This window comes from Elephas maximus, chromosome 24 (assembly GCF_024166365.1).
Source record: "Elephas maximus indicus isolate mEleMax1 chromosome 24, mEleMax1 primary haplotype, whole genome shotgun sequence".
NCBI classification, from domain to species: Eukaryota; Metazoa; Chordata; class Mammalia; order Proboscidea; family Elephantidae; genus Elephas; species Elephas maximus.
Genome location: NC_064842.1, coordinates 12919383 through 12944319, shown reverse-complemented (window position 1 = coordinate 12944319; position 24937 = coordinate 12919383). Strand labels below are relative to the sequence as shown.

The 24937-nt window shown below is 51.2% G+C and overlaps 1 protein-coding gene across 2 annotated transcripts in view; it reads left to right on the top strand.

Moving 5' to 3' along the window:
• The window catches only part of SUSD4 (sushi domain containing 4), a 167498-nt gene extending 145157 nt beyond the window's left edge, over window positions 1-22341 (top strand). For both annotated transcript variants that reach the window (XM_049868030.1, XM_049868029.1), the window contains exons 6-9: window positions 8517-8708; window positions 10087-10231; window positions 14960-15342; window positions 16529-22341. In XM_049868030.1, the coding sequence (XP_049723987.1) occupies window positions 8517-8708; window positions 10087-10231; window positions 14960-15342; window positions 16529-16557 (749 nt within the window). In that variant the 3' untranslated portion in view covers window positions 16558-22341. The remainder of the gene's footprint in view (window positions 1-8516; window positions 8709-10086; window positions 10232-14959; window positions 15343-16528) is intronic.
• Window positions 22342-24937: the final 2596 nt, after the last annotated feature.

Genomic DNA, 24937 nt, shown 5'->3' with positions numbered 1-24937 from the left:
TCCTTCTCTGTTCTCTTTCCTCTTTCTTCCTCTCCTTTCACTGTGCGTAACTTCTAAACCAAGGGTTCTCAAAGTTGCCCAAGTGCCAGAAAAGCATGGTACTTTCCATGGAATAGCACGCTTCCTTGCAAAACAATAATGCTGAAAAAGATTATACTGTAGAAAGCAGAAACCATTTTACTACCAGAAAACATAGATGCTTATTTTCTGTGTATGCTATAGGACCATGCCTGCAAGCATGCATGCCTGCACGCACACACACACACACTCACACACAGCTAGTAACAAAGCATGACCAGTTGCTTCCCACTGTTATTAACAGGATTAACTCCGCCTTCCACGCGGGAGACCCAGGTTCGATTCTCAGCCAGTGCACCTCATGCGCAACCACCACCTGTCTGTCGGTGGAGGCTTGCATGTTGCTGTGATGCTGAGCAGGTTTCAGCGGAGGCTCCAGATTAAGACAGACCAAGAAGAAAGGCCTGGCAATCTGTTCCAGAAAATCAGCCAGTGAAAACCCTGTGGATCACGATGGTTTGGTCCATACCTGATCGCAGGAACATGGGGATGGCACAGGACCAGAAAGCATTTTTTCCATTGTGCATGGGGTTGCCCTGAGTTGGGGACAGACTTGACAGCAGCCAACAACAACATTATTAACTGACTACTCAATTATTTATTCCTTCATCTGCTAGGACTTGCTAATAGATGAGAATGAGAAGACACCAAAAAAAAAAAAAAATTATGCAAGAAAAATTAGAGGTTCAGAAAATTTGGTACATTAAATTTATTAGTGTGACACCTTGTTCTAGTTTGTGAAGGAATAGTCTGAGAATCACCAGGATACACTGGCAACAGCCAACTCTGGTGTCATCTCTGACAGTGGAAGAGTCTGCTGGCTCCAGAGGGAGACAGAACACACTACTCTAAATGCTTAACTACGGGGCTTCCTGTGTGGTCTCACGGGACCAACCAAACCCACTGCCGTGGAGATGACTCCGACTCATAGCGACCCTATAGAAAAAAAAAACAGAGTAGAACTGCCCCATAGTGTTTCCAAGGCTGTAGATCTTTATGGAAGTAGACTGCCACATCTTTCTCCTGGAGTGGCTGGTGGGTTCAAATTGCCAACCTTTTGGTTAGCAGCAGAGCACTTAACTGCTGCATTACCAGGGCTTCTCCTTATGGGACACACATACCTTTTATTTTTGTGCCTTTTTGAAAAATTAACATGCCCTGATTTCCATCAGGAATTTCAGCTGTAGGGATGATGTTTTGGGAAAGATTTCACTGACACTAGAGTGCTTTGAAGGCTGTGCTCGAGGTAGCCATGGGTGCACCTTCCTCGGCACCAGAAACACATACCAGCGTTTGATTTTGGCACAGCCCATCCTTGCTGCAGAAGGCTGTTGGCAGAAATCACGGTTGTCCACCTGCTTCCTCACCTGCCTGCTCCTCTGTGGCTTCATGGCGACATCTGCAGAGCCAGGCCGGCTCCAGGGTTCTTACACGAAGCCCTATTTTTTTACACTCAGGGGTTGCAGTTGTCATCCGATGCTTTCTGCCCTTCTGCAGGGATGCCCTAATGTGGCGGCTCTGGGACGGGTGGCTCATCACAGCCCTCCCTCTGGGCCATCTGGTAATATTGATCTCACACTTAATCTGTCAGCACATCTCTGAGCAAGGAAATGCAAGGCTCCATCAGCCCAGGAAACGAGGGGACGTCCCAGCCTCATCATTTGCTTCCTTTGGCAGACGCGTTTATCGGCCTTCCATGCTGTTACAACAAAAGTGGAAAATGTAATGTGTTGTATAATGTTTATTGATTTTTCCCGAGCTAAAGCAAAGTTTCAGATGTAGCCTTGGAGACAGCTCTGACTTCAGCACGGAGGGTTCCTCCCACATTCCTGGGACAGTGGGTGCAGTGACAGGGGGGATTACTAGAAGCCAGCAGAGCTCCTGAGGGCAGAGATACGGGTGATTCTGTGCACGTGGGAGCAGGACAGTCCTGCACTCCTGGTTCCTATCAGAGCAGCGCGCTGGGTGTCTGAGACCGTGCTGTTGCATTCAGTACACAGAATCACTGGCTTCCCCCCCGTCCCCGTTCTTCAAGGCCAGCTGGGACCGAGATTCTGCATTGCCAGTTTTGTGTCCTCACACCCCCGAGCCCAGTGACAGAGCTTTCTCAGGGTCTGGGGCAGCTCTTCTCAAGCTGTAACTGCACGTGAATCACCTGGGAATCTGGCTGCAGTCACCTGTTGGATTCCCTTGGTCTGGGTGTGGCCTGAGGTTTTGCATTTCCAATAAGCTCTCAGCTGATCCCGAAGCTGATGGGACAGCACTGGGATAACTAGGATCTGGTGGAAGTGCAGGGTCCCTGGGTGGCCCAGATGGTTAAGCAAAAGATGGGCAGTGTGTATCCACCAGAAGTTCCTTGGAAGAATGGCCTGGGGCCTGGCAATCTGCGTCCTAAAGATCACAGCCAGTAAAAACGCTGTGGAGCACAGTTCTACTCTGGGGCACTTGGGGTCACCATGAGTCAGAATTGACGCAAAGGTAACAGGTTTGGTTCGGGGTTTTTTTGTTGTTTTTTTTTTTTTGGTGGACGTGAAGACCCAGACCAAGTACCTTGACAATTCAGTTCCATCCAGAGCTTTAGAGCAGTTCAGATTTGCGTTTCTAAAAAAGTTCCCAGGTGATGCTAATGCTGCTGGTTAGGGACCAATTCTGAGGAACACTAGGAGAGCAGAGGGTCTCAAAATTTATTGTATATAAGAATCACCTGGGATCTTGTTAAACTGTAGACCCTGATTCAGTATATCTGTGGTGGAAATGCAAATTCTCAGCAGGGGTTCGAACTGGAAGGAATGCTTTCTTAGCCCTGATTCTAACACTGACTCTGTTGAAAGTCATTCATCCCCTGTAGTTGCAGAACAGAGGGAGTTTCATTGTTCCCACTCTCTTACAACTACCTCAGGCAGTGCTTCTCAACTCTGACTATCGGTTAGAATCACCTGGGGAGCTTTTAAGACCTGTGATGCCCAGGGTCATCCCAGACCAATTAGACAAAGCGCCCCAGGTGGGTTTACTGTTCAGCCAGCGTTGAGGAGCCACTGGCTCAAGGCATTAAGATGCTCCCCAAATGCAGTGTTAATCTGGCAGAGAGGGTGAGTGCTGGTCACAACGGCGGCAAGCACCTGGAGAGTGCTTGGCTGTTTTATAAGGCAGTCTCCCCTCAGTTATTTATTCCTTACCAGGGACGGATTAGTCAATAAGCAAGGCCGCACGGGCTTACTGTGCTTACTTACGAATCTGTAGTGCACAGTTTCGCGTGTTTTTTACCACGTCAAGGATGGGATGGAAACTGCAATTTGTGCAGTACAGATTTGTAAGTAAGCACAAGCCCATGTGTACCTTGCTTACTGGTTAATCCACCTGTTTGTGCCAACTGTATGAAGTCCCTGGGTGACGCAAATAGTTAACCCATTCAGCTGCTGAACAAAAGGTTGGAGGTTCTGTTTCACCCAGAGGTGCCTTGGAAGAAAGGCCTGGCAGTCTAAATGGGCACACCAGCCCGGGGCAAGGATGAGAAGACAGGAAAGCTGGCAATGGGGAACCCAAGGCTGAGAAGGGAGGGTGTTGACATGCCGTGGGGTTGGCAACCAGTGTCACAAAACAGTATACGTATGAATTGTTTAATGAAAAACTAGGTTGCTCTGTAAACCTTCATCTAAAGTACAACTTAAAAAATTAAAAATAAAATACAAAATTATTCCCTCAAAAAAAAAATCCAATGGTCACTCTTCTGTCCCATCTTTCTCAGCTTGAGAGGAACCACACCTTCCTCCTCAAAACATTCTCCTCTCTCGACTTCCGTGACACACTATGCCTCCTATGCCAGTCTCTTTTCCCCCTATACTCTCTCAGGATTTGGGCTGGGACCCCCTTCTCTTTTTTCTTGACCCTGTCTCCTTAGATGAGCCCAATCCAGTCCCAAGGCTTTAAATATAACCTCTGTGCTCATGAGGTGTGTTGGCCAGTAATCAAACCTGGCTCTCCCACGTGGAAGGTGAGAATTCTACCACTGAACCTCCGCTGCCCTCAGAGTTTATGAATTTGTACAAGTATAACACATGCCATGTGTACAGAGCCCAGCGATTCCGAGTTCCCTGACTGGATGATCGGGGTGGCTTAGTGAAGGAGCTGGTGTTTGTGCTGGAATGAAATCTGAAATCACCAGAGGGGGTGAGGAGAGGCCCTGCTGGAGCAGAGAGAGGAGGCCGGATTGGTAGGCAGGCTTCCTCGGGGAAACTACAGTCCGAGCACAGCTTTGACTCCTATGTCTGCCCCAGCTCAAGCCATTCGTAGCCAACAAGGCAGACTGGGGTTCCCAGTGCCCTGTACCCCATCTTCCTGTCCCCTCACCCCCACAACTTAGCCCACCACTGTCAAATTCCAAGAGAGACTGCGTGTGATGGAAACACGTACGCTGTAACCATTTGCATAGGTGTAGATTTTCCAGCTTATCTGAAAGGCACCGTCGCCCTCCATCATAAGACAAGGAGCAAAGTGACGGCGCTGGAGGGAGGGTGATCACTGCTGTCTCTGGCCGCGTCTCCTCACAGCCTTGCTACATTGCCAGGAACCACCGAATGCCCAGACTCCAAGTCTCACAAAACTAATAACTGTGGTTAGTAATTTAGAAAATTGTGAGAAACAAACAAAAAAGAGTAGAGTTGCAGTGCCACGCCGTTTCCGCGTGTCCACCTGTCTGTACAGATCTACCTGCCCCTCGGGGGAGACGGGCGGCAGAACTATGTTTGGCCCCAATTGTTAGAGGCTGTCTTGGCAGGTGGAAAGTCCCCTGAGCCTGAGGTGTTCCTGCACTGTCGTTTTTAAATAAGCTTCCCCAATTTTATAATTAGCTATACTTTTGTTGTTTACTTCCAAGTTAAATGAAACACTCCCCACCCTCTGCCCCGATGGTGAAACGGGGGTTTGCCTGGCAGCAAAGCTAACGGTCTGCCAGGTGCAATCATTAGAAGCTCTGCGAAGTATGAAGATAAATGTTTCCACTTGGGGGGAAAATGCATCTCCATTACAAGCCGATGATGACAGCCTCGGCATTAAAGCCTCTGCCGTGGATGGTTTTTATCTGGCCTCTGAGAAAACGTGGCCCCAGCGCGGTCCAGGCATCCCGATTTCATAAAGAGACTTCAGCTCCCCAGCACAGAAGGGGCATCACGGGAACTCAGCCGCTTTGGCACCAATAATACTATGTTGTTGTTAATTGGTGTTGAGTCAGCTGTGACTCATGGCAACCCCGTGTACAACACAACGAAACGTTGCCCTGTCCTGCATCATCCTCACATCGTTGGTGTGCTCGAGCCCACTGTTGCAGTTGGCCACTGTGTATTTTGAGGGCCTTCCAACCTAGGGGGCTCACCTTCCTGCAATATATTGGACAATATTCTTTGTGATACACAGGGTTTTCACTGACCAATTTTTAGAAGTACTTCACCAGGCTTTTCTTCCTAGTCCGTCTTAGCCTGGAAGCTCCCCTGAAACCTGTCCACCGTGGCTGACCCTGCTGGTGTTTGAAATACCGGTGGCAGAGTTCCCAGCATCACAGCAACATGTCACTCACCACAGTATGTCAAACTGACAAACAGATGGTGGAATAATAGTAATGGCTGTTAAGTGCCTGGTGTTTTGGTTAAGCTATTTACATACATCTTCTAACCCTTACAACAAACCTAAACCACAAAAACAAACCTGATGCCGTTCAGTCGATTCTCACTCATGGTCGACCCTATAGGACTGAGTAGAACTGCCCCATAGGATTGCCAAGGAGCAGCTGGTGGATTCGAATGTTTAACCACTGAGCCACCAGGGCCCTCCAACAGCCCTACAAAGAAAAAAAAAAAAAACTTGTTGCCTTTGAGTTGATTCCAACTCATAGTCGACCCTATAGGGCAGAGTAGAACTGCCCCATAGAGTTTCCAAGGAGCGCCTGGTGGATTTGAACTCCCAGCCTTTTGGTCAGCAGATGTAATAACCACTACCTCACCAGGGTTTCCCCCAGCAACCCTAGGAGTTAGGAATTGTTTTCCCCCATCACGCAGATGAGGAAGGTAAGACCCAGAGAAGTGAAACAAGCTGCCTGGCACTGGAGCGCCTGGCACTGGAGCACCTCAGTATCGCAGCTGGGATTTGAACATAAAGGAAAGACTGCAGCGCGGCCTTCGCACACCGCACGCCGCTGGCTCCCTTTGCCTCCTTCAGGGATTGACCTATACGCTACAGTCGTTTTTTTAGCATACCATGGGGCCATTGGCCTCAGGGCTAATGCATTGATTTGAACAGTCCTTTATTCTTCAGGCCAAGTGAGAAAAAAGCCTGCTGACAACAGATTCGCATACATTACTGGGCCCCTTCCAACCTCTCCTGATGCTGTCTGAGCCTTGAAGCAGTCCTCCTGGCCATGTTCTAATCCTGCAGTGGCCCTGGGGGGCCTAACAAGAAAGTCCTACTGCCCCGTGGGCCTTGAACACAGGCACGGCCACATCTTCCAGAGATGCTTCCAGGGGGCAGCGTTGGGCGTGGGGCGCTCATAGATAATATCCTCCACACCTCCCTGGGCAGCCAGAGGAGCCGGGTCAGCCTGGAGACCAGTGGGGTGGTGGTTGTCACAGTTAAGCACATAATTCAGGTTCTCACAGCAGAATCTAAATCTGCCTTCTGCCATTCTGCCTTCACTTTGGGGCAGGGGATGTCTTCGGCCAAGGGATACAGTTCCTGGAACCGCTTTGTCCTCCCGGCCTTGGGGAGGCAGTGGTTTCCTGTGGCTGCTCATCCCTGGGGCCCTCGTTGTCCTTGGTGGTGTCACCATTTTCCATCACATGCACAAGCAGTTACCTCGTTCCCTCTCTCTGAGTCCTCAGGCCCAGTCTGGTTGTCCCCCGATGGACCCGCTTACAGCTTGTCAGGCCCTGGGCTAAGCCCTTCCCAGCACTCCTCAGAACAACCCTCAAGACCCCTGCTTTACCAGTGAGGACATTGACGCTCAGAAAAGAAGTGGCTTGCTCAGGACACTCGGCTGGTGGATAGAATTCCGTCTTAGGTCTGCCTAGGCATGCCTGAGCTCTTAGCCACCCCTCCAGGTGCTTCTGGAGAACTTGAACTCTGAGTTTCTGCTTCTTCATCTCTAAAAAAACCCAGCAGTATCTCTGTTGCAGGGCTTTTTGGAGGATTAGCGATAGTGTCTGTAAGGGCCTCGTTGCCTCCCGCCTTGGAGCGCCTCCATCAGCGCGGGCCTGCTGGGAGGGAGGCCCATCTTGTTTCCTAGCCTCGGTGGGCACAGGCCACTGACAGCAAGCTCTGCCAGCTTCTCTGTGGCCTTCTGGCGGCCTGTTTGGGGTCAGTGGATCTCCACAAGGACTCAGACATGCGCACGGATGAGCCCATTCAGGGCAATGCCGTGGTCTGCAGTGGCTAGGGTGTTGAACTCCCCCAAGAAAGGAGCTCAAAAGTTAACTTCTTTTATTTTTGGTTGAGGTTCTTATTGGTTTCCACAAGTGTGAGTTTGAAGCCGGCCTTGGAAGAGCCCATGGTTTGATTATTTCTCGAAGAATGTTAAAGCACTAGAGCTGTGTATTTCTAAGTCCTTCTTCAGGAAAGAGGGCCCTTTGTGGCCTGGAGTGAATGTACCTAACACCACTGAGGCCGTCTTTCTGCTCTTAGAGATGGAACCCTTCTTCCTCACAGCCCAGAGTGGGGCCTCAAGATAGGAAACTAAAAACATTTTTTCTTCCCCCAAAATCATAGGATATTAGTGTCAGAAAAACCCTACAACATCATCCAGGGTAAAATAAGCTTCCATTTTACAGAGGAGACAAGCGAGGCTCAGTGAGCTTAGTGACTTGCTTAAGGTTACACAGTGGCTTGGTGGCAGAACCAAGCCTAGCACCCAAGACCCCTAACTATCCACCCATTGCCCACCCCTCCTACATCAGGTCAGAAGAATCGCTCCATGCTGGTCACTAGCCAAACCCCAAATCACTTCCCAGTGATTGGAACAGTCCCAAATTACTACCGTAGTCACAGACACAGATTTGGGATAGCTGTTCCTTTTGGTAAAGATTTTGTCCATAAATATCTTCATTTTATTTACTAGGTTGGCTGGCACATAATAGCATACATTATTAGTAGAGTCACTTACTATAAATATCTATTAAAGAGGCATACTCTGCATTGTAAAACAAGCCTCTCTTCTATGATGTACTTTACAGCACCGAGTGAGAGCCACGCATGCTGGGAATAGTATAATAGGCTTCCGTTTGACTTCATAGGAAAATACAATAGAGCGGCCTGTCTCTAGTATGACTCAGTAGTCTGTGATGAATGGATCCGCACCTCTTTAAGGAGCGGTGACTGCTAGGCATGTCTGTATCTGGAGGGCTCCAGGCAGAATAAGCATGTGGTTCTCAAACATTTATTCTCCCCCACTGCCCAAGTTTGTCCGCTCCCTCCTATGGTGAGTCACGGAGATTTCGTCTGCCATCCTCGGCCTTGTGAGCGGTACAACCACGGCACGGTGGTGGAGTTCTACTGTGACCCTGGTTACAGCCTCACCAGTGACTACAAGTACATCACCTGCCAGTATGGAGAGTGGTTCCCTTCCTACCAAGTCTACTGCATCAAGACAGGTGAGCAAATCCAGAGGCCTCGCCTTGGGGGAAACGCCATCCTCCTTGGACAGGACGTCCAAGTTCAGACCGCACACCATGGTCTGCGCTCCAGCCCTCCCTGCCCCCACGCGGTGTTAGGAGCAGGATCTCGAGAACGAGTCTTGTGGACATACGTGGCTGGTGTTGATCTCTGGGCTGGATGATGCTAGGCCCTGTTCAGCAGGCTGGAGTATTGGCCTGTCCATTCCCAGTGAAAACCCTGACCCTCTGAACAGAATACCTAGACTTCTACCAACCTCTGTCCACGCCGTTACCCACCAAACTTTTTCCTTCCACTTGCAAAAGGCATGCCTTACTTATGCAGGACACAGGCCCATGGATGTGACCAGAATTATGCACAATGCCCAGGACTCACGCTACACCCAACCCGCCTTTCTTGTCTACTCAACGAAGCACTTCACAATACAAACGATATTATTGTGGGGGAAATCCTGCTCTCACTTATAAAAATGCAGGCATTTGCAAACTTTGGTGATTTACAGTTAATAGCAAATTACTCGCAAACCAGCCTCACAGCCTCGTCCCACTGGTTACTAGCCTGCCCTCACCGTCTGCTGCCTTCCCTGGTCCTGCCCGCTCTCTCCAGCATCTTCCAGGCTGTGGCCACAGCCACCTGCCCTGAGCTGTGGGGATGGCTACACACATTCCCCTGCCCTGGACACAGCACATGGGGAAAAGCATTTATTAGCTCAGGGTATCCCTAGGTGTAAAAATGGTAATATTAACAAATGAGGGGAGAGAGTGAAGGTTGTCTAAGAGTGAGGCTATGAGCGAGATGTGGGGAGAGGGAGGAGGCAGCCTCAATGGAAGAAGAAGTTCAAGAGACAGGGTGGCTTGTGCCAAGAGGGTCCACTCTTGCTTCCCTTACCTGGCAGAGGTAGGGAGGCAGGGGAGAGTAGCACAGAGCAGGCATGTCTACGTGATCTTCTGTCCCTCCCATGCTTCACCCCAACCACTGACATACCCCAGAACACTCATAAAGGTCTGTGGCCCAGCCTCTGTCCCCCCGCCCTTGGTCCATTTCAGAATAACCTTTCTGCAGGAGAGAGGGACCCCCATCATCCCCTTCCCCACTCCAGGCTCATACCAGGTCTGCAATGGGAACTTGCAGGCAGAGCCCACCCTGGGGACGGGTTTTAGCACAGTGTGGATCCGAACGTGATGTCACGTATGCCAGCTCACGCACATGGCACCTCTGCCAGCCCTGGGGTCGAGGCTGGGTGCTGGGGGCATCTCAGCTCGCCAGATCAACCCAGCAAACAAGCCCATGGGGAGCCAGTGCGCTGCCCACCATGGTCTGCGAGCCTCACATGCAGCTTTGTTCTCTTTCTCACAGAGCAAACATGGCCCAGCACCCACGAGACCCTCCTGACCACGTGGAAGATCGTGGCATTCACAGCGACCAGTGTGCTGCTGGTGCTGCTGCTTGTCATCCTGGCCAGGATGTTCCAGACCAAGTTCAAGGCCCACTTTCCCCCCAGGTCAGTGCTGGGCCTTGATGCCCTACGTCTGATCCGGTCAGTCTCCTTGCAGCCACTTTGAGCAGCAAAGAGAGAAGGTACAGATTTGATTAAAGGGGGGAATGGACTACTGGGTGGCACAGACAGTCAAGCACTTGGCTGCTAACCAAAAGGTTGGAGGTTTGAATCCACCCAGAGGCCCCTCAGAAGAAAGGCCTGGCAATCTGCTTCCAAAAAATCAGCCACTAAAAACCCTACGGAGCACAGTTCTGTTCTGACACACATAGAGTTGCCATGAGTTGGAATCGACTCAACTGGTAGCTTTAAGGGGGAGTAGGAGAGAGAACTGCAACCACTTTCCTGGGATGCCAAAGTGTCTGGGGGCCAAGCACCAATCTGGAGACAGACCTCACTTCTCGCCTTTCTCCCTCTCTACTTCCGTCCATATCTCGTTCTTGGGGCAGGCGTTGTGGGGTATAGAGGGGAGCACAGAGTCAGGGCTGCGGGCTGGGCACCGCCCTGCCATGGGGCACCGTTCCCATCATCTCTCCTCGCCTGTGCCCTGCGGTTATGCTCCAACAAGCTGACAGCCCCCAGGGAGAACAAGACAGTTCACAAAACCTCTCAGAATACCAGGTAGAGGTGTGGGCCATGGCAGAGGCTCAGAAATGACACACCGTGGGAGTTCTCTGGAAGGAAGGAAGGCTTTGGGATGGGGCACTGCGCATGCACCTTGAACTAGGATCTGAACGTGGGATGTTCAGAGGGCTGCTCTCGAGCCTCCTGGCCGCACGGACTGTCTGTGGTTGGTGTCTTCACGGTCACCAGCACAAAGCAGGAGCTGCTGAACCCTCACACAGGCAGGTTTGGCCCCATCATGGAGAAGCCTGGGCCCTTCTCCCCCAGCTCTGACAGCAGCCGGGAACCCTGTGAACACAAAACCGTCACCCAACACCACTGCGGGCAGACACTGTTCCTGGAGGTGGAAACAAGTTAGAAAGCAAAGGAAGAGCTTTGTGAATGTGAGGTTGGAAGACCAAAACATCACAGAACACTGGCTGGGTGTCTCTGACACGAGCTGCCTTTTACAAACGAATAACAATTACTGCCTTCACTGTCTTCCCTCCAGGAAGATCTAGTTGTGTCTCATGCAGCTCCCAGAGGTTAGGAGTGAGGAAACGGGGCGGAGGTGCTGGAGACAGCCTGCACCCAGGGCTGGGTTACCCAACAAGCAAGGTAGGCACAGCCCGATTGTGCCCTCTCACCAGTCTGCAGCATACGATTTCACTGTCCCCTACCACATCAACGACGTGGGGAAACCCAGGAGAAATTGCTCACCACGGATTAGCAAGTAAATACAATTAAGCCCGTGTGTACCTTGCTCAGTGCAAGCCAGTGCATACCATGCTGGCTGGTTAATCCGCCCCTGCTTCCGCCCACCCTCCCTCATAGCCTCCTGGTTCCCACAGGGGTCCCCCTCGCTTAGCGACTTTCCCTGCCTAGCAGCAGAGGCCCCCATCCTTGGAACCCAAAGACACCTCACTCTCCCAGCCATGAAAACTTTGCTAGGAGTGGGGGCCACCTTTGCTCCTGACCAGGCCCGTGTCAGTGCTGCCCTGGGGCCTTGGCCGAGCCCTTGCTGAGGTGCCGGAACCTCCATTCCTCTCAGGCCTGCCACCTACTTTCCCAGTCCGCAGCTTTATTATTTATTAAATCGAGAAACTGTGTTCCGTCACCGAGCAACGACAATATCTAAGGACAGCTTAAGAATTGCAAAGAGAAGGCTAAACGACACGGCTGTGATGTGTAGTGCATTGGAGTACTTTCAAGGAGCAGTGCTTAAGCGCTCGGCTGCTTACCAAAAGGTGCGCAGTTCAAACCCACCAGCCTCTCTGTGGGAGAAAGTGGTGACGGTCTGCTTCCGTAAAGATTTACAGCTTTGGAAACCCTGTGGGGCCGTTCTACTCTGTCCTACAGGGCTGCCAGGAGTTGGAATTGACTCAATAGCGGTGGGTTTGGTATGGGGTTTTGGAGGCCTTTCAGGGGTCCATATGGCTATTTTTCTACATATGATTGGAAGAAAAGTTTCCAGAATATTGACTAAATATTAAGATGTTTTTTTAAATGTTCTCAAAACTCTTTCACTTGATTTTTACTCCTCGAGTATATTCCATCTTATATCAGTCTCTTTTTGTTTTGGAAAAGTTGGTCTCATGTATCCAGATAGAGGTCCCTAGGTGGCGCAAACAGTTTGCGCTCAACTGGTAACCTAAACGGCAGTTCGAATCGACCCAGCAGTACCATGGAAGAAAGGCCTGGTGACCTACTTCCATTAAGATTATAGCCAAGAAAACCCTATGGAGCAGTTTAACTCTGTAATACATGGGGTCGCCATGAGTCAGAATCAACTTGACAGCAGCTAACAATGACAACAACATCCAAATAGATAATAAGATTCTCAAGGACAAGCCAAGAATTTTTTTTTTCCCTCCAGGTCCCACGAGAGTAGACACTGGAGCTTGGTGAGTGGGTGTGTGGGAGCTGACATGATGGTTGGGATGTAATAGAGGAGAAGCTACCGGGTCGTGGGAAAGCCACGGCCTGGGCTTGTGAGGGTGAGAAATGCGGAGGAGAGCCGTCTGGCTGCCCTGGCCTGGACGCTTGGGGAATGGTGAAGAGGCGGGATGTCCTAAGTGAGAAAAGGGGGCTGACCTGAGATGATGGGGCGACCAGAGGAGGAAGGGACTCAGCTTAGCGTCTCAAGAATCCTTTCAGGATTGGCTATTGGTGGAGAGCTGAGGAAGTGAGAGAAGTCTGGTTCAGAAGGAGCTCAGCTGCAGAGATTCCCAGCCTCTTCTTCCCTCATGCCTCCTGCCTTCTGGGCTGCATGGGCTTTGGGGGTCTCCCCTCCCTCTCTTGGTAACCTCTAAGAATGGTGGGACAAGGAGCCCCCACCAGAACACAACAGAGAACTCCTGAGGGACCAGGAGAGCAGTGGGATGCAGACCCCATATTCTCATAAAAACACCAGACTTAATGGTCTGACTGAGACTAGAAGGACCCTGGAGGTCATGGTCCCTAGACCTTCTGTTAGCCCAAGACAGGAACCATTCCCAAAGCCAACTCTTCAGACAGGGATTGGACTGGACTACGGGATAGAAAATGATAATTGTGAGGAGTGAGCTTCTTGGATCAAGTAGATACATGAGACTATGTGGGCAGCTCCTGTCTGAAGGGGAGATGAGAAGGCAGAGGGGGACAGAAGCTGGCCAAATGGACAGGAAAATAGAGGGTGGAGGGAAGGAGTGTGCTGTCTCATTAGGGGGAGAGCAACTAGGAGTATATAGCAAGGTGTATATAAATTTTTGTATGAGAGACTGACTTGATTTGTAAACTTTCACTTAAAGCACAATAAAAATAATAATAATAAAAAAAAGCCCCTAAGCCTTTGAAAGACATTTTCAAAAGTCAGTGGACTTGAGACTGTCCTTCAGGTGTTAGAGAGCGGCAAGGTCGATGTTTATCTCCACCTCAGATGTCGGAGCGCACATGTTGCGTTACTCAAGCTCTGGAGCCACTTCCGCTGGTGCTCAGTGATTCAGAATCTGCCCCCAGGCTTTCTTCTCTTCCTGCGACTTTACCTTTTGGCGGCATCACTCAGCACCAGTCCCCTGCAGAGGAAATAAGAAACCAAGCCTAGTACTGCTTGTTAGCCACTCTGGGGTCCTTTAGGGGGGCTGGGAGCAGAGTGTGGCATTGGATGGAGCCTGGGCTTTGGCTTCAGACACACTTGGGCTCAAATCCAGCAGGTGACAAGATGCTAGGTGGCAAGGCCAGGAGGGTGCTGGTGCTCCACATAAAGGGACGCCTCCGGAGGGTAACAGACTGACTTCTCAGCCGCCCTCTGGGGTCCTTCTACCAGTCAGGCAGGCATTACCAGCTGCCGCCAAGTCGATTCTGCCTCATGGTGACCCTGTGTGTGTCAGAGTAGAACTGTGCTCCATAGGGTTTTCAATGGTTGGTTTTTCAGAAGTAGATCACCAGGCCTTTGTTTTGAGGCATCCCTGGGTGAACTCGAACCCCCAGCCTTTCCATCAGCAGCTGAGTGCATTTGCACCACCCAGGGACCAGCACAGGCTTAGCTTAGATTAAAATGGTTGCTGAGTAGGGAGGTGGAGGCGGGCCCACATGACCTGAATGAGGTCCCTCTGTCAGATGGCGTGGAGAGCTTTCCTTTGTTGTTGTTCTGTCTTGACTGGAAATTAAGAGACTTACGCTATAGGAGAAAACAACAAGGAAGCCAGCACGGGGGGGGCGAGCCTTGTGGGCACTTAGAGACCACAGTAACCTCTACTTTCAACAGTCTGTCAGCCCTTCCTCGAGACATTGCAGACACTCGTTGGGGTGCTGTGTTGGAATGGGCCGCGTGGCCCCTTTGCCCACCTGTGTATGGCCATCAGGCCAAGCCCAGAGATCAGAGTGGGGAGGAGGGAAGAATGAGAAGGTAGCAGAGTCCAGGGGCAGCAGGGACGAGTTGCAGGAGAGGAGCAGTCACAGCTCTGCTCCCTGGAGTGTGGCCACCACCTGCCAGAGGAGGGCCCTGAGGGGGGCTGGTGCTCCCCCACGCCCACATCCCTGCAGGCCTTCCCTGCCCGTTGTGTGCCCTGAGGACTCCAGCCGAGCTGGGGAGCACTAGCCTCTGTTCCTGGCAGGTGTCTGACATGTTGGGGCTGCTTTCCTCTGCCGTAGGGGACCTCCCAGGAGCTCCAGCAGCGACCCCGACTTCGTGGTGGTGGATGGCGTGCCTGTCATGCTCCCGACCTATGACGAGGCCGTGAGCGGCGGGCTGAGTGCCTTAGGCCCCGGGTACCTGGCCTCTATGGGCCAGGGCTGCCCCTTACCCGTGGACGACCAGAGCCCTCCAGCATACCCTGGCTCAGCAGACATGGACACGGCCCCAGGGGAGTCAGAAACCTGTGACAGCGCCTCGGGCTCCTCTGAGTTGCTGCAGAGTCTATATTCACCTCCTTTGGGCCAGGGTGGGGCCCAGCCCACTTCGGGCAACCCCGACATGATGGCAGGCACGGCGGGGGAGGTGGCATCCACCAGCCCAGGCATCGACATCGCAGATGGTGAGTGTGGACCCCAGGCCTGAGCCCTCTTGCAGACACTGCAGCGCCCAGCACAGTCCCTGCACCCAGCTCTGACAATGTGCAGCCCCTCCCACACCACCAGCACAGAGCCAAATCAATCTGCTCCCCTCACACTCAGCTTAAATTGCTTCTTTGTCTCGCTCCAAGTAGAGGCCATTGGCAGGGCAAATTACTATAAAGGGTGATCATCATCTCACAAGTAATGAGCCCATTAGCTGAAATTTCAGGAGACACCAAAGGGTGCCAAGCTACCCAGAGTAGAAAGGCCAGTGAGGCTGGCACCTTGTTTCTGTAGCTTCCATGTGATCCAGAGTGTTTCTCTCCTGCCTGCCTTAATTGGTCAGGACTTGTGCATGGGGAGCTTCGGGCCGGAAAAGCACACAGAGGCAAGGAGAGAAAGTCCAGATGCTGCACCGGGGCCCAGCCGTGGCCCCAGTCGCCCCGTCCCCTGAGGACGTCTGTGTGCATCTAAGTTATCTTTACCAGATGGGAAGTAAAAGGCGAATGTGCTCCTGTGGCAAGGAAAGGCAGACTGTAGCTCCCAGTGAAGTGGGAAAATACATTGGAGTAATTAGAGCTCTGTTTCCTGGGCGAGGGAAGCACCAGCCCCACTTTACAAATGGGGGCACTAACTCCTGGTTCTTCCCCGACCCCGTTTTCTGCAGCGCTGCTTCTCTGTTCTTGCGTTTTGTGACCTGTTGGTTTGTATGGCCATTAAGGCAGAAGGTTGAAACCTAAGACCTTGTTTTTTATGAACTGGGTAGATGACTGGTTTTCCAGTCCCACATGTTGTATGGGAGGATGGTTTATTTGATTATTAACAGATACGTGGAACTTAACGTTTTCTTCACGTCCTCATTAATTTCAGGAATTGTAGATATCTATCTTAGGTTCCTGGTGACGCAACTACTGTCCTAAAGGCTGGTGGTTCAAACCCACCCAGTGGCACCTTGGAAGAAGGGCCTGGCCATCCACTTCCATAATGATTGCTGCAAAGCAGACTCCATGCAGCCGTTCTACTCCGACACACATGGGGTCGCTGTGAGTCAGAGTCAACTTGACGGCAATGTGTTTGGTTTATAGATGTTTTAGTGGGGCTCGTAACTCCAGATGATTCCCATTGGGTCTCAGTCCACTAAGCCAGTGACCACCGCTTGTTTTACAGAGATCCCTCTGATGGAAGAAGACCCTTGACCAGGCAAAATGCTGATGATTCTCCTGCCCACCCCACCCCCGGAGACGGGAACCTTGTACTGTGGAGTGAGGTGACAGGACAGAGCTGGGGGGCCGGGGACGTTCTCTAACTTATCTCCATGGTGACAGCGATCCACACGTACATCTCGGACTCAGCCCGTGAGGCTGACAGACGGCAGCGGCAGCGCTTTCAAAGAGACTCGAGGACTTGTGAGAAGGATGGGGAAGAAAGGGCAGAGGGGAAACCCCCAGCCCGGCCCTGGATGAAGGCGTTAGCGTGTCTCCGTGCTGCGGGACACGGGACCATTCCATCCACATCCCACTGAATTCCACATCCCACTGATTATGTTATGAGTACTACCTGCCTCCTTGAAAGCATGTCACATTGTGTAAATTTGCTTCTAAAATCTGCTTAAAACTGTCTCTGGGCTCCAAGTTAGGATGGCTCCACCTCTGCAGAGGGTTTGTGTTGAGCTGCCGAAAGGGCAGCCGGGCCCCCTTGCCCTCGCAGGAAGGGGCAGGTTCCCCACGGGGAAGGTTCTTGTGTAACTTTGTGGACAATCTTCCCAGGTCTGAACAACTCCACTCAAGACTAGAGCAGGATGTGGCAGTTCCAGTGGAAATGGAAGGACTCAGGCTGACTCTGCTTTCTGGAACTTTCTTCAAAAAGTAGAGTCGATGTACTCTGTTCTGTCCTCGGTGACATGTCATCAGTATTTGTATTCATGGTCTGTTACCTGGGTCCATGTCATTGGATAAACCCTGTTACTTTTCAAACGGTCAGAACGTGTGCAAATACATTATCTTACGGTGGAGAAAGTTACCAAGGCGATGTTTTGTTTCAGCATCTCACAAAGCAGTTTATCTCGGTCGTGAGTCCCTCTCCAGGTAACTGTTAATATTGGTACCCCTCCCCAAACTTAGCCACACTTTTATTTTCCAAAACAGAAATAATTTTTTGCAAATATCCTCTGCTTCCGGGTAAAGCAGGAGGTTGGGTTTTTTGTTTTCCCTCCTTTCATTTTGTCCAGCAAAGTCAGGAAGCTGGCCTCCCAGCCCGCAGGCAGCGCTCCCCTCCTGCTTCAGGGGCCTTTGGCTGTCTTACCCACTTGCCAATCCTACTATCCTCTTGGGCTGGTCTCATGGTGTCCAGTGGAGTCCCTGGGTGGTACACAGTTAAGCACTTGACTACTAATGGAAAGGTTGGAGGTTTGAATCCACCCAAAGGTGCGCTGGAAGAAAGACCTGGCAATCTACTTGTGAAAAATCAGCCATTGAAAACCCTGTAGAGCACAGCTCTACACACGTGGGGTCACCATGAGTTGGAGTTAATTCTGTGGCAACTGGTCTTTTTTTTGGCTTGTGGTGCCCAGTGGAGGTTATTTCTAAGAAAACGATTGATAAAAAAACACAGTAAATCCCGGGTTATGAGCATCCGGCTTATAAACAACTTGCCCTTTAATGTTATATAAATTTGTCCTCACTTGGAAACGATGGAACCAACCCCTACTGGAAACAAAGTCTTCATCACAGTTAACTTCCACTTGCTGCCCTGCAGTTTTTAAATCATTGAAAAGCCTTCGAGCCTTTTCTTACACTAGACCAAACCAAACTTACTGCTGTCCTGCCGATTCCAACTCATAGTGACCCTATAGGATAGAGTAGAATTGCCCCATAGGGCTTCCAAGGCTATAAATCTTTACAGAAGGAGACTGCCACCTCTTTCTCCCATGGAGCAGCTGGTGGGTTCAAACCGCCGACCTTTTGGTTGGCAACTGAGCTCTTTAACCACTGTGCCACCAGCGACCCTATAAGACAGAGTAGAACTGCTCCATAGGGTTTCCAAGGAGTAGCTGGTGGATTCGAACTGCCGACATTTTGATTTAGCAGCCAGCTCTTAACCATCGTGCCCACGGGGCTCCTTTGTGCTAAAGGAAGGCTGAATAAGAACCATATGCATGTGCTTCAACTTACCTATAAATTGGACTTAAACATACTGTTAGGGGCGAATCTGGTTCGTAATCCGGAGACTGCCTGTATCCACAGTCCTGAAGTGTCTCTTCAAATACGTGTTGATCTGTGGAGTTGCTTCCTTTTGTCCTCTGGGTTTTAGACAAGTGTAAACAAAGCTCCAATCCATAAAATTGCTATGCTGAGAGAGCCATGAGAGCTGGAAGCTTGATCAAGTCCTGCTTTATTTCTTGACACAGACTGATTAAAAATTGAAAAGAAAATGACAGCCGAGAGAGCGTGGCTTTGCTGGCGGAGTGGAGCTGGCTGAGCAGGGAGGGGGAGGTGGTGACAGCAAGCCTGGGAGGTGGAAATAAAGTGTAGGATTAAGAACCTGAGGCCCAGCAAGCTGTCGTGTGGGACGTGCTAAGCACAGTGCCTGGCACGGCTGCCCTTGGGCAGTGATACTGGGCACATGGGTAATGGGGTTTAGTGATTCTAAGTCGTTTATTGAGAGCCTCACCCCGCCACCACACGCCTTCGTAACACAAGCCTGTTAGAAGGGCTTGGTTTTCACAAGTGTTTGTGGTTAACCATCATGTGGTACGATCAGAAAGACGGCGTGGGCGGGTGGAAGTAATGGGAAACCGAGGTCCACAGTGGGCCAGCCTCCACCAGCCAGCCTTCCCAGGCCCCTATCCTGCCAGGTCTCTGCGTCCCTCCACTCCACGCCTGTTCTCCCTCGCATGCACCCTAAATGTAGGCTGTGTCTCAGATACTCTTGTTGGTTGCCGTCAAGTCCACTCCAACCCATGGCGACCTTACGGACAACAAAACGAACCGTTGTCTGATCCTGCATCATCCTTACCACCGAAGGCGTGTTTGAGTCCCTCATTGCAGCCACTGTGTCAGTCCATCTCACTGGGGGTCTCCCTCCCCATCACTGGCCCTCGGCTTCACCAAACAGTATGTCCATTCCCAGCGACTGATTCCTCCTGATGACGAGAACCCAAAGCAAGCCTTTTAGGCAGCATTTTGTTGTGATCCGTAAGGTTTTCATCGGCTGATTTTTGGCAGTAGACCGCCAGGCCTTTCTTCCTGGTCTGCCTAGTCTAGAAACTGCGGAAACCTGAACACCATGGGTGACCCTGGTGGCATTTGAAATAGTGGTGGCATAGCTCCCAGCATCACAGCAACACTCAGAGCACCACGGTAGGACGAACTGACAGCCGAGGTATCTGGGTGTCTCAGATACCACCAGGTAAGTACTTTATTTCCCCCTAGGCTGGTCCACGGAGGCTTGTGGGCTGTCTCTGGGGCCAAGCCTCTCCTTCTAGGAAAGGTTCTCTCTTCCAAAGTAGACAGCAGGCAGGGGGCAGCCCCTTCACCTGCCAGCCCGGGGGACGTGGGATACCTCTCTAGCCCTGGCACCTGTGGAGACAGATACCACATGTGTCAGGGTATCAGCAACGACATTGTCCTAAACACAGAGGCTGGTAGGAAGGGACAACACAACCAGCTGCTGTGGGGTCGATGCTGACTCATGGAGAAACCCTGTGTCAGAGCAGAACTGTGCTGCACAGGGCTTTCAACGGTGGAGTTTTCGAAAGTAAATTTCCAGGCCTTTCTTCTCAGACACCTCTGGCTGGACTCGAACCTCCAACCATTCAGTTAGCCGCTGAGTGTGTTAACTGTTGCACCACCCAGGGACTCCAGAAGGAAGAAAATGCCTGCTTCCTTGCTGCATCAGATGTCTCACCAAAGCTCCTGAGTCTTCCCCTCAGTCCCTTTAGTTCATAGACACATCAGAGTCCACCCACATAATTGTTTAAGGTCGTCTTTTTTTTATTATAGATTCCCTGGGTGGTGCCAACAGTTAACATGCTCAGCTGCTAGCTAGAATATTGGAGGTTCCAGTCCCCCTACAGGCGACTCAGAAGAAAGGCCTGGAAATCTCCTAAAAAATCCACCATTGAAAACCCTATGGGGCACAGTTCTACTCTGACACACATAGAGTTGCCATGAGTTGGCGTTGACTTGATGGCAGATGTTACTTGAGGTTACATGGCATTCGTGATATTCCCAGCATGTCATGATTCTGACATTCTTTCCTTTTAAAGATCCCACGAAGCTCTCTGGGTATGACTGAACTTGATTACTGTCTCATGTCACCTCAGAAAAAAATAGGTACAAGAACAAATTGGGCAGCACTGTGAATTGAGGCCATAGAGGCATGGGGTGTAAGGGAGAACCACCCCCAACCAGAGTGCTTTGTTGTTTCGGGAAAAGGGTATACTTTCAGGAGCGTGTCCAGGAACATGCAGCTGAGGACCCAAAGGCTGTCCCGCGGGGTCAGGCTGAGGTGTTTACCCAGGTGTTTGTTTCAGAGAGCTGCAGCAGGGCGGCAGTTTTCTGGCCAACTGTCCCCCATCCGGAGCCCAGCGGAAGTCACAGGGCATCTTCACACTTAGGACCATGTAGCTTTTTTTAACTGCGAGGTTGTGATTTGCTGGTCTGGAAACTATAGAACATTTCCCACCTGATTAGACCGGTCCCAGCAGCTGGCACACCGACAGGCTGCCCCCTCTTCCTGCAGAAATACCTTGCCTCTGGCCGCACAGCAGGCCCAGGACGGTCAGAATTCCAGTGACAAGGCTGGTGGGCCACAGCCTGCCAGGTCCAGCGGCTTCTCCCACTCCTTTGCTCCTGCTTCCATGCCCAGCAGGGAAAGGCAGCTTCCCCCCGCAACCAGTAGCTCCCCGTCTCCAGGTATTCCCTGCACAGGCAGCACCGTATCGTGGAAGAACGTGGAGGCCAGCCGAGGCCTTTCTAAATGATCTCCTCCAAAGTCTCCCCGAGGACTCTGAATGCTTCGGATCACCTCTACAGACGACCCCGAAGATGAGTACTAACCTGCTTCCCTAATTTTATTGTCCATTTTGGATGGAAAGCATAAAAGTTAATGCCTGTATGCTTCCGAGGTGCTAAACGGAAAGGTCCACATGAAGATGTCTGGTCTAGCAGGTCAGACGGCCCCAGGGAGCAGCAGTCACTTGTCAGAGAGGCGGCACGGAGCAGGATGGTGTTGAAATCATAAAACTTAACGCAGAGTGCACACGACATCCGCGTGCCGTCTCCGCTCTGGGCTGGAAACCCGCGTTGCACCGTTTGAAGTGGCCAGGAGCGGCACCAGCCACCCGAATGCTGTTAGTTGCCACTGAGCTGTTTCCGTCTCTCGATGACCTCGCGTATGCAGAGTAGAGCTGCTCCGCGGGGTTTCCAAGGCGTTCAGAAGCAGATCACCAGGACTGTCTCCTGAGGCACCTCTGGGTGGGTCTGAACCACCAACGTTTGCTAGTAGTTGACCACTTAACCACTTGTACCACCCAGGGAGTTGCCACCTGTATCAACCAAACCCATAGCTATCAAGTCAACTCACAGCGACTTTACAGGAGAGAGTAGAAGTGTCCTACAGGGTTTCCAAGGCTACAATCTTTACAGAAGCAGACTGCCAGCCACATCTCTCTCCCACGGAGCAGCTGGTGGGTTTGAACTGCCAACTTTCTGTTAGCAGCTGGGCACTTTAACCACTGGGCCACCAGGGCTCCTTTGCCACCTGAATAGGACCTACCAGTCTGCCATGCTGAGAGCTCACCAGCATGTCTGGTCCTTCGAGGCCATGGGAAATGAAAACTAATCACCAGCGGGCACGTAAAGGGTTTGGGGCAAGGTGGACTGGATGAAACTTGAGAGAATTAAGTGAAATAAATATTTTCTGCTTGGCACCTGTAAGAAATATTTACAAACCTGTTTCATTCAATAAACATGTATTAAGACCTGTGATGGGCCAGGGCTGTCTATGCTCGCCAACCCAGTGGGAGAGGAGGACTGGTAAACCGGCAACCACAAGGCCAGAGGTGGGGCTCAGGGCACCCAGCCCAGACTGGAAAGGGCAGCCAAGTGGGGAGCAAGGAGCGGCCAGCCAGGGAGGAAGAGAGAGGTGGTGGGCTTGGGGAATGCAGAGTCGTTCTATGTGGTAAGTGGAGAGAAGGCTGGAGGAGGAGGAGGGTGTGGGCAGAGGGAGAGGTGGGGCTGGAGAGGTGAGGAAGGGCCAAATTGTAAAAGGCCTGGGGCTCCTGTGTTAGGGAGCAAAATGCTTTCCCTTAGGGGAATGGGAAGCCCCTGGAAGGTTCGAAGCAGAGACATGGGAGGGTGAGGAGAGAGACTGAGCAGGTCTGGCAGCTATTTGGGAGGCCAGCTCAATTTTAGGTTTGGTGAAAAGAGCAGCCCTTTAGGAGTTGGGGACATCAGAGCCTAGCTAGGGGCTGCCACTGGGTCTCGGGGTGACCCCTCTGGGCCCCGTTTCCTCAGCTGAACAGTGAGAGAGCAGAGCAGATGGTCTTGAAAGCTCTCGCAGTCCTGACAGGGTGAAAATTCTCTTCCTTTTTTTTAAACCGGTGTCAAACAGTACCCAGCTCCTTACCTGCAGTCTGAGCAGCTGGCTGCCTGCTTCTCCACCCCTGCCTACAGCCATCTGACCTGAATCCCAGGCCCTCCCCCTGGGCACTCAGAGGCAGCCCCTACTCCACTGCCCTAAGGAGAGGCCTCCAATCTAGGAACTCTGCAGCTGCCCTGTGGGGATGTGGGTGGGAGTGATACCCACCACAGCTTTTCTGGCCTCTCATGTCTGGGAGTGACACCCACCACAGCCATCCTGGCCTCCTGTGGCTGGGAGCGACACCCACCACAGCCATTCTGTCCTCTCGTGGCAGTTCCCCTACCCCAGTGCATTTGGCCTGTGGCCAGAAGGGGCAGACACCCGCTAACCCTCCTGAAGTCCATTTTTCCATTTTAGCAGAATGACTTGAAACACCTAAAAGCCCAAACAAATCCATTAGATAGATTTTGCCCACAAATTCTCTATAATTTGGTAGCATTTCCCGTTCTACACAGCATTATCACAGACCGTGTCCTGTGTGTGGAGTTCCTGGGTGGTGTGAACAGTTAACACGCTCCGTTGCTACCTGAAAAGTTGGAGGTTTGAGTCCACCCAGCGGTGCCTCAGAAGAAAGGTCTGGCAATCTACTTCAGAGCATGGTTCTACTCTGACACACATGGGGTCGCCATGAGTCGGAACTGACTCGACAGTAACAAAAACAAGACGTCTGCTACCTGCTAGCAATGAGAATGCTCTCTGCCTCAGTTTTCTCAATTGTAAAATAGGGGAAATAATAGAGCCTACCTTATAGGGTTGTTGGGAGGAATGAAATGGGTTAATTTACGTGAAGTTGTTAGTACTGAGCCTCGCACAGAGTCCATATTCAAAATGCGTTAGCTATTACTCAATCCAGCCAGTTCTGTAATCGCGGCTCCCTCCCCAGTGTCCCAGACATTAGGTGATCTGCTTGCTTCAGCAGCTTGTTTTCTCCACAAGCATGTCTGTGTCACAGTCGTACTGCCACTCTGATTATTGAACCCATCTCCAGTCGACCCCTGAGACCTCTTGGGTCACAGCTCTTCATCCTGAAAGCTGCCTGCCCTGAAGTCACCCAGCTCATTTTCCCACGTCTTATCTTCCCAGATATCGTGAGAATTTTGAGTAGACTTTCAATGGAAAGCCATCCACAGATAGCCCTCCACCACCATGGCCTCCGACCCCTCAGGAGAGAGCTTCCCCACAAAGAAGAATGAGGCTAGTCTGGCCTGACTTGTTCTTCTAGGATCTCACAGTGATTTTTATCAGCCACCACTACTGTATCCAAGGACTGACAAGCCTTATGTTTAATAATTGAAGCAGATGCTTGTCTAACGTCAATACTGAATTTACAATTTCATGGGCCACAGAAGCCACTTTCTTCTCTATTTTTGTCAGACTCCTCAGATTAGCATCTCCAGTCACTCGGAAGCACCCCTGGCCTCTACGGTTCCTCACGGCCACTCATCTGGTTCAACAATACCAAGGTGGGTTCTCTGGGTGCCTTGGACGGGCCCTGTAGCAGTGTTGTCTACTGGTTAAGCTCTCGGGCACTGAGATTGAACGTATCTGGATTCGGATTTTAGCTCTGTCACTTATAGAAGCAAAAGGCAGGCCAGATATAACTTAAGCTTATATTCCTCACCTGCCACCCCCATCTGTCAGTTTGCCATAATATGGTGACTTGAGTGTTGCTATGATGCTGGAATCTATGCCTCCAGTATTTTAAATACCAGCAGGATTGCCCATGGTGGACAGGTTTCAACAGAGCTTCTGGACTAAGACAGACTAGGAAGAAAAGCTTGGTGATCTACTTATGAAATTAAGCAATGAAAACCATATGGATCACAACATAATACTTTCGGATACAGTGTTGGAAGATGCGCCCCCTAGGTTGGAAGGTGCTTATAACACGCAGTGGCCGCAACAATGGACTCGAGCATCCCAGTGATCACA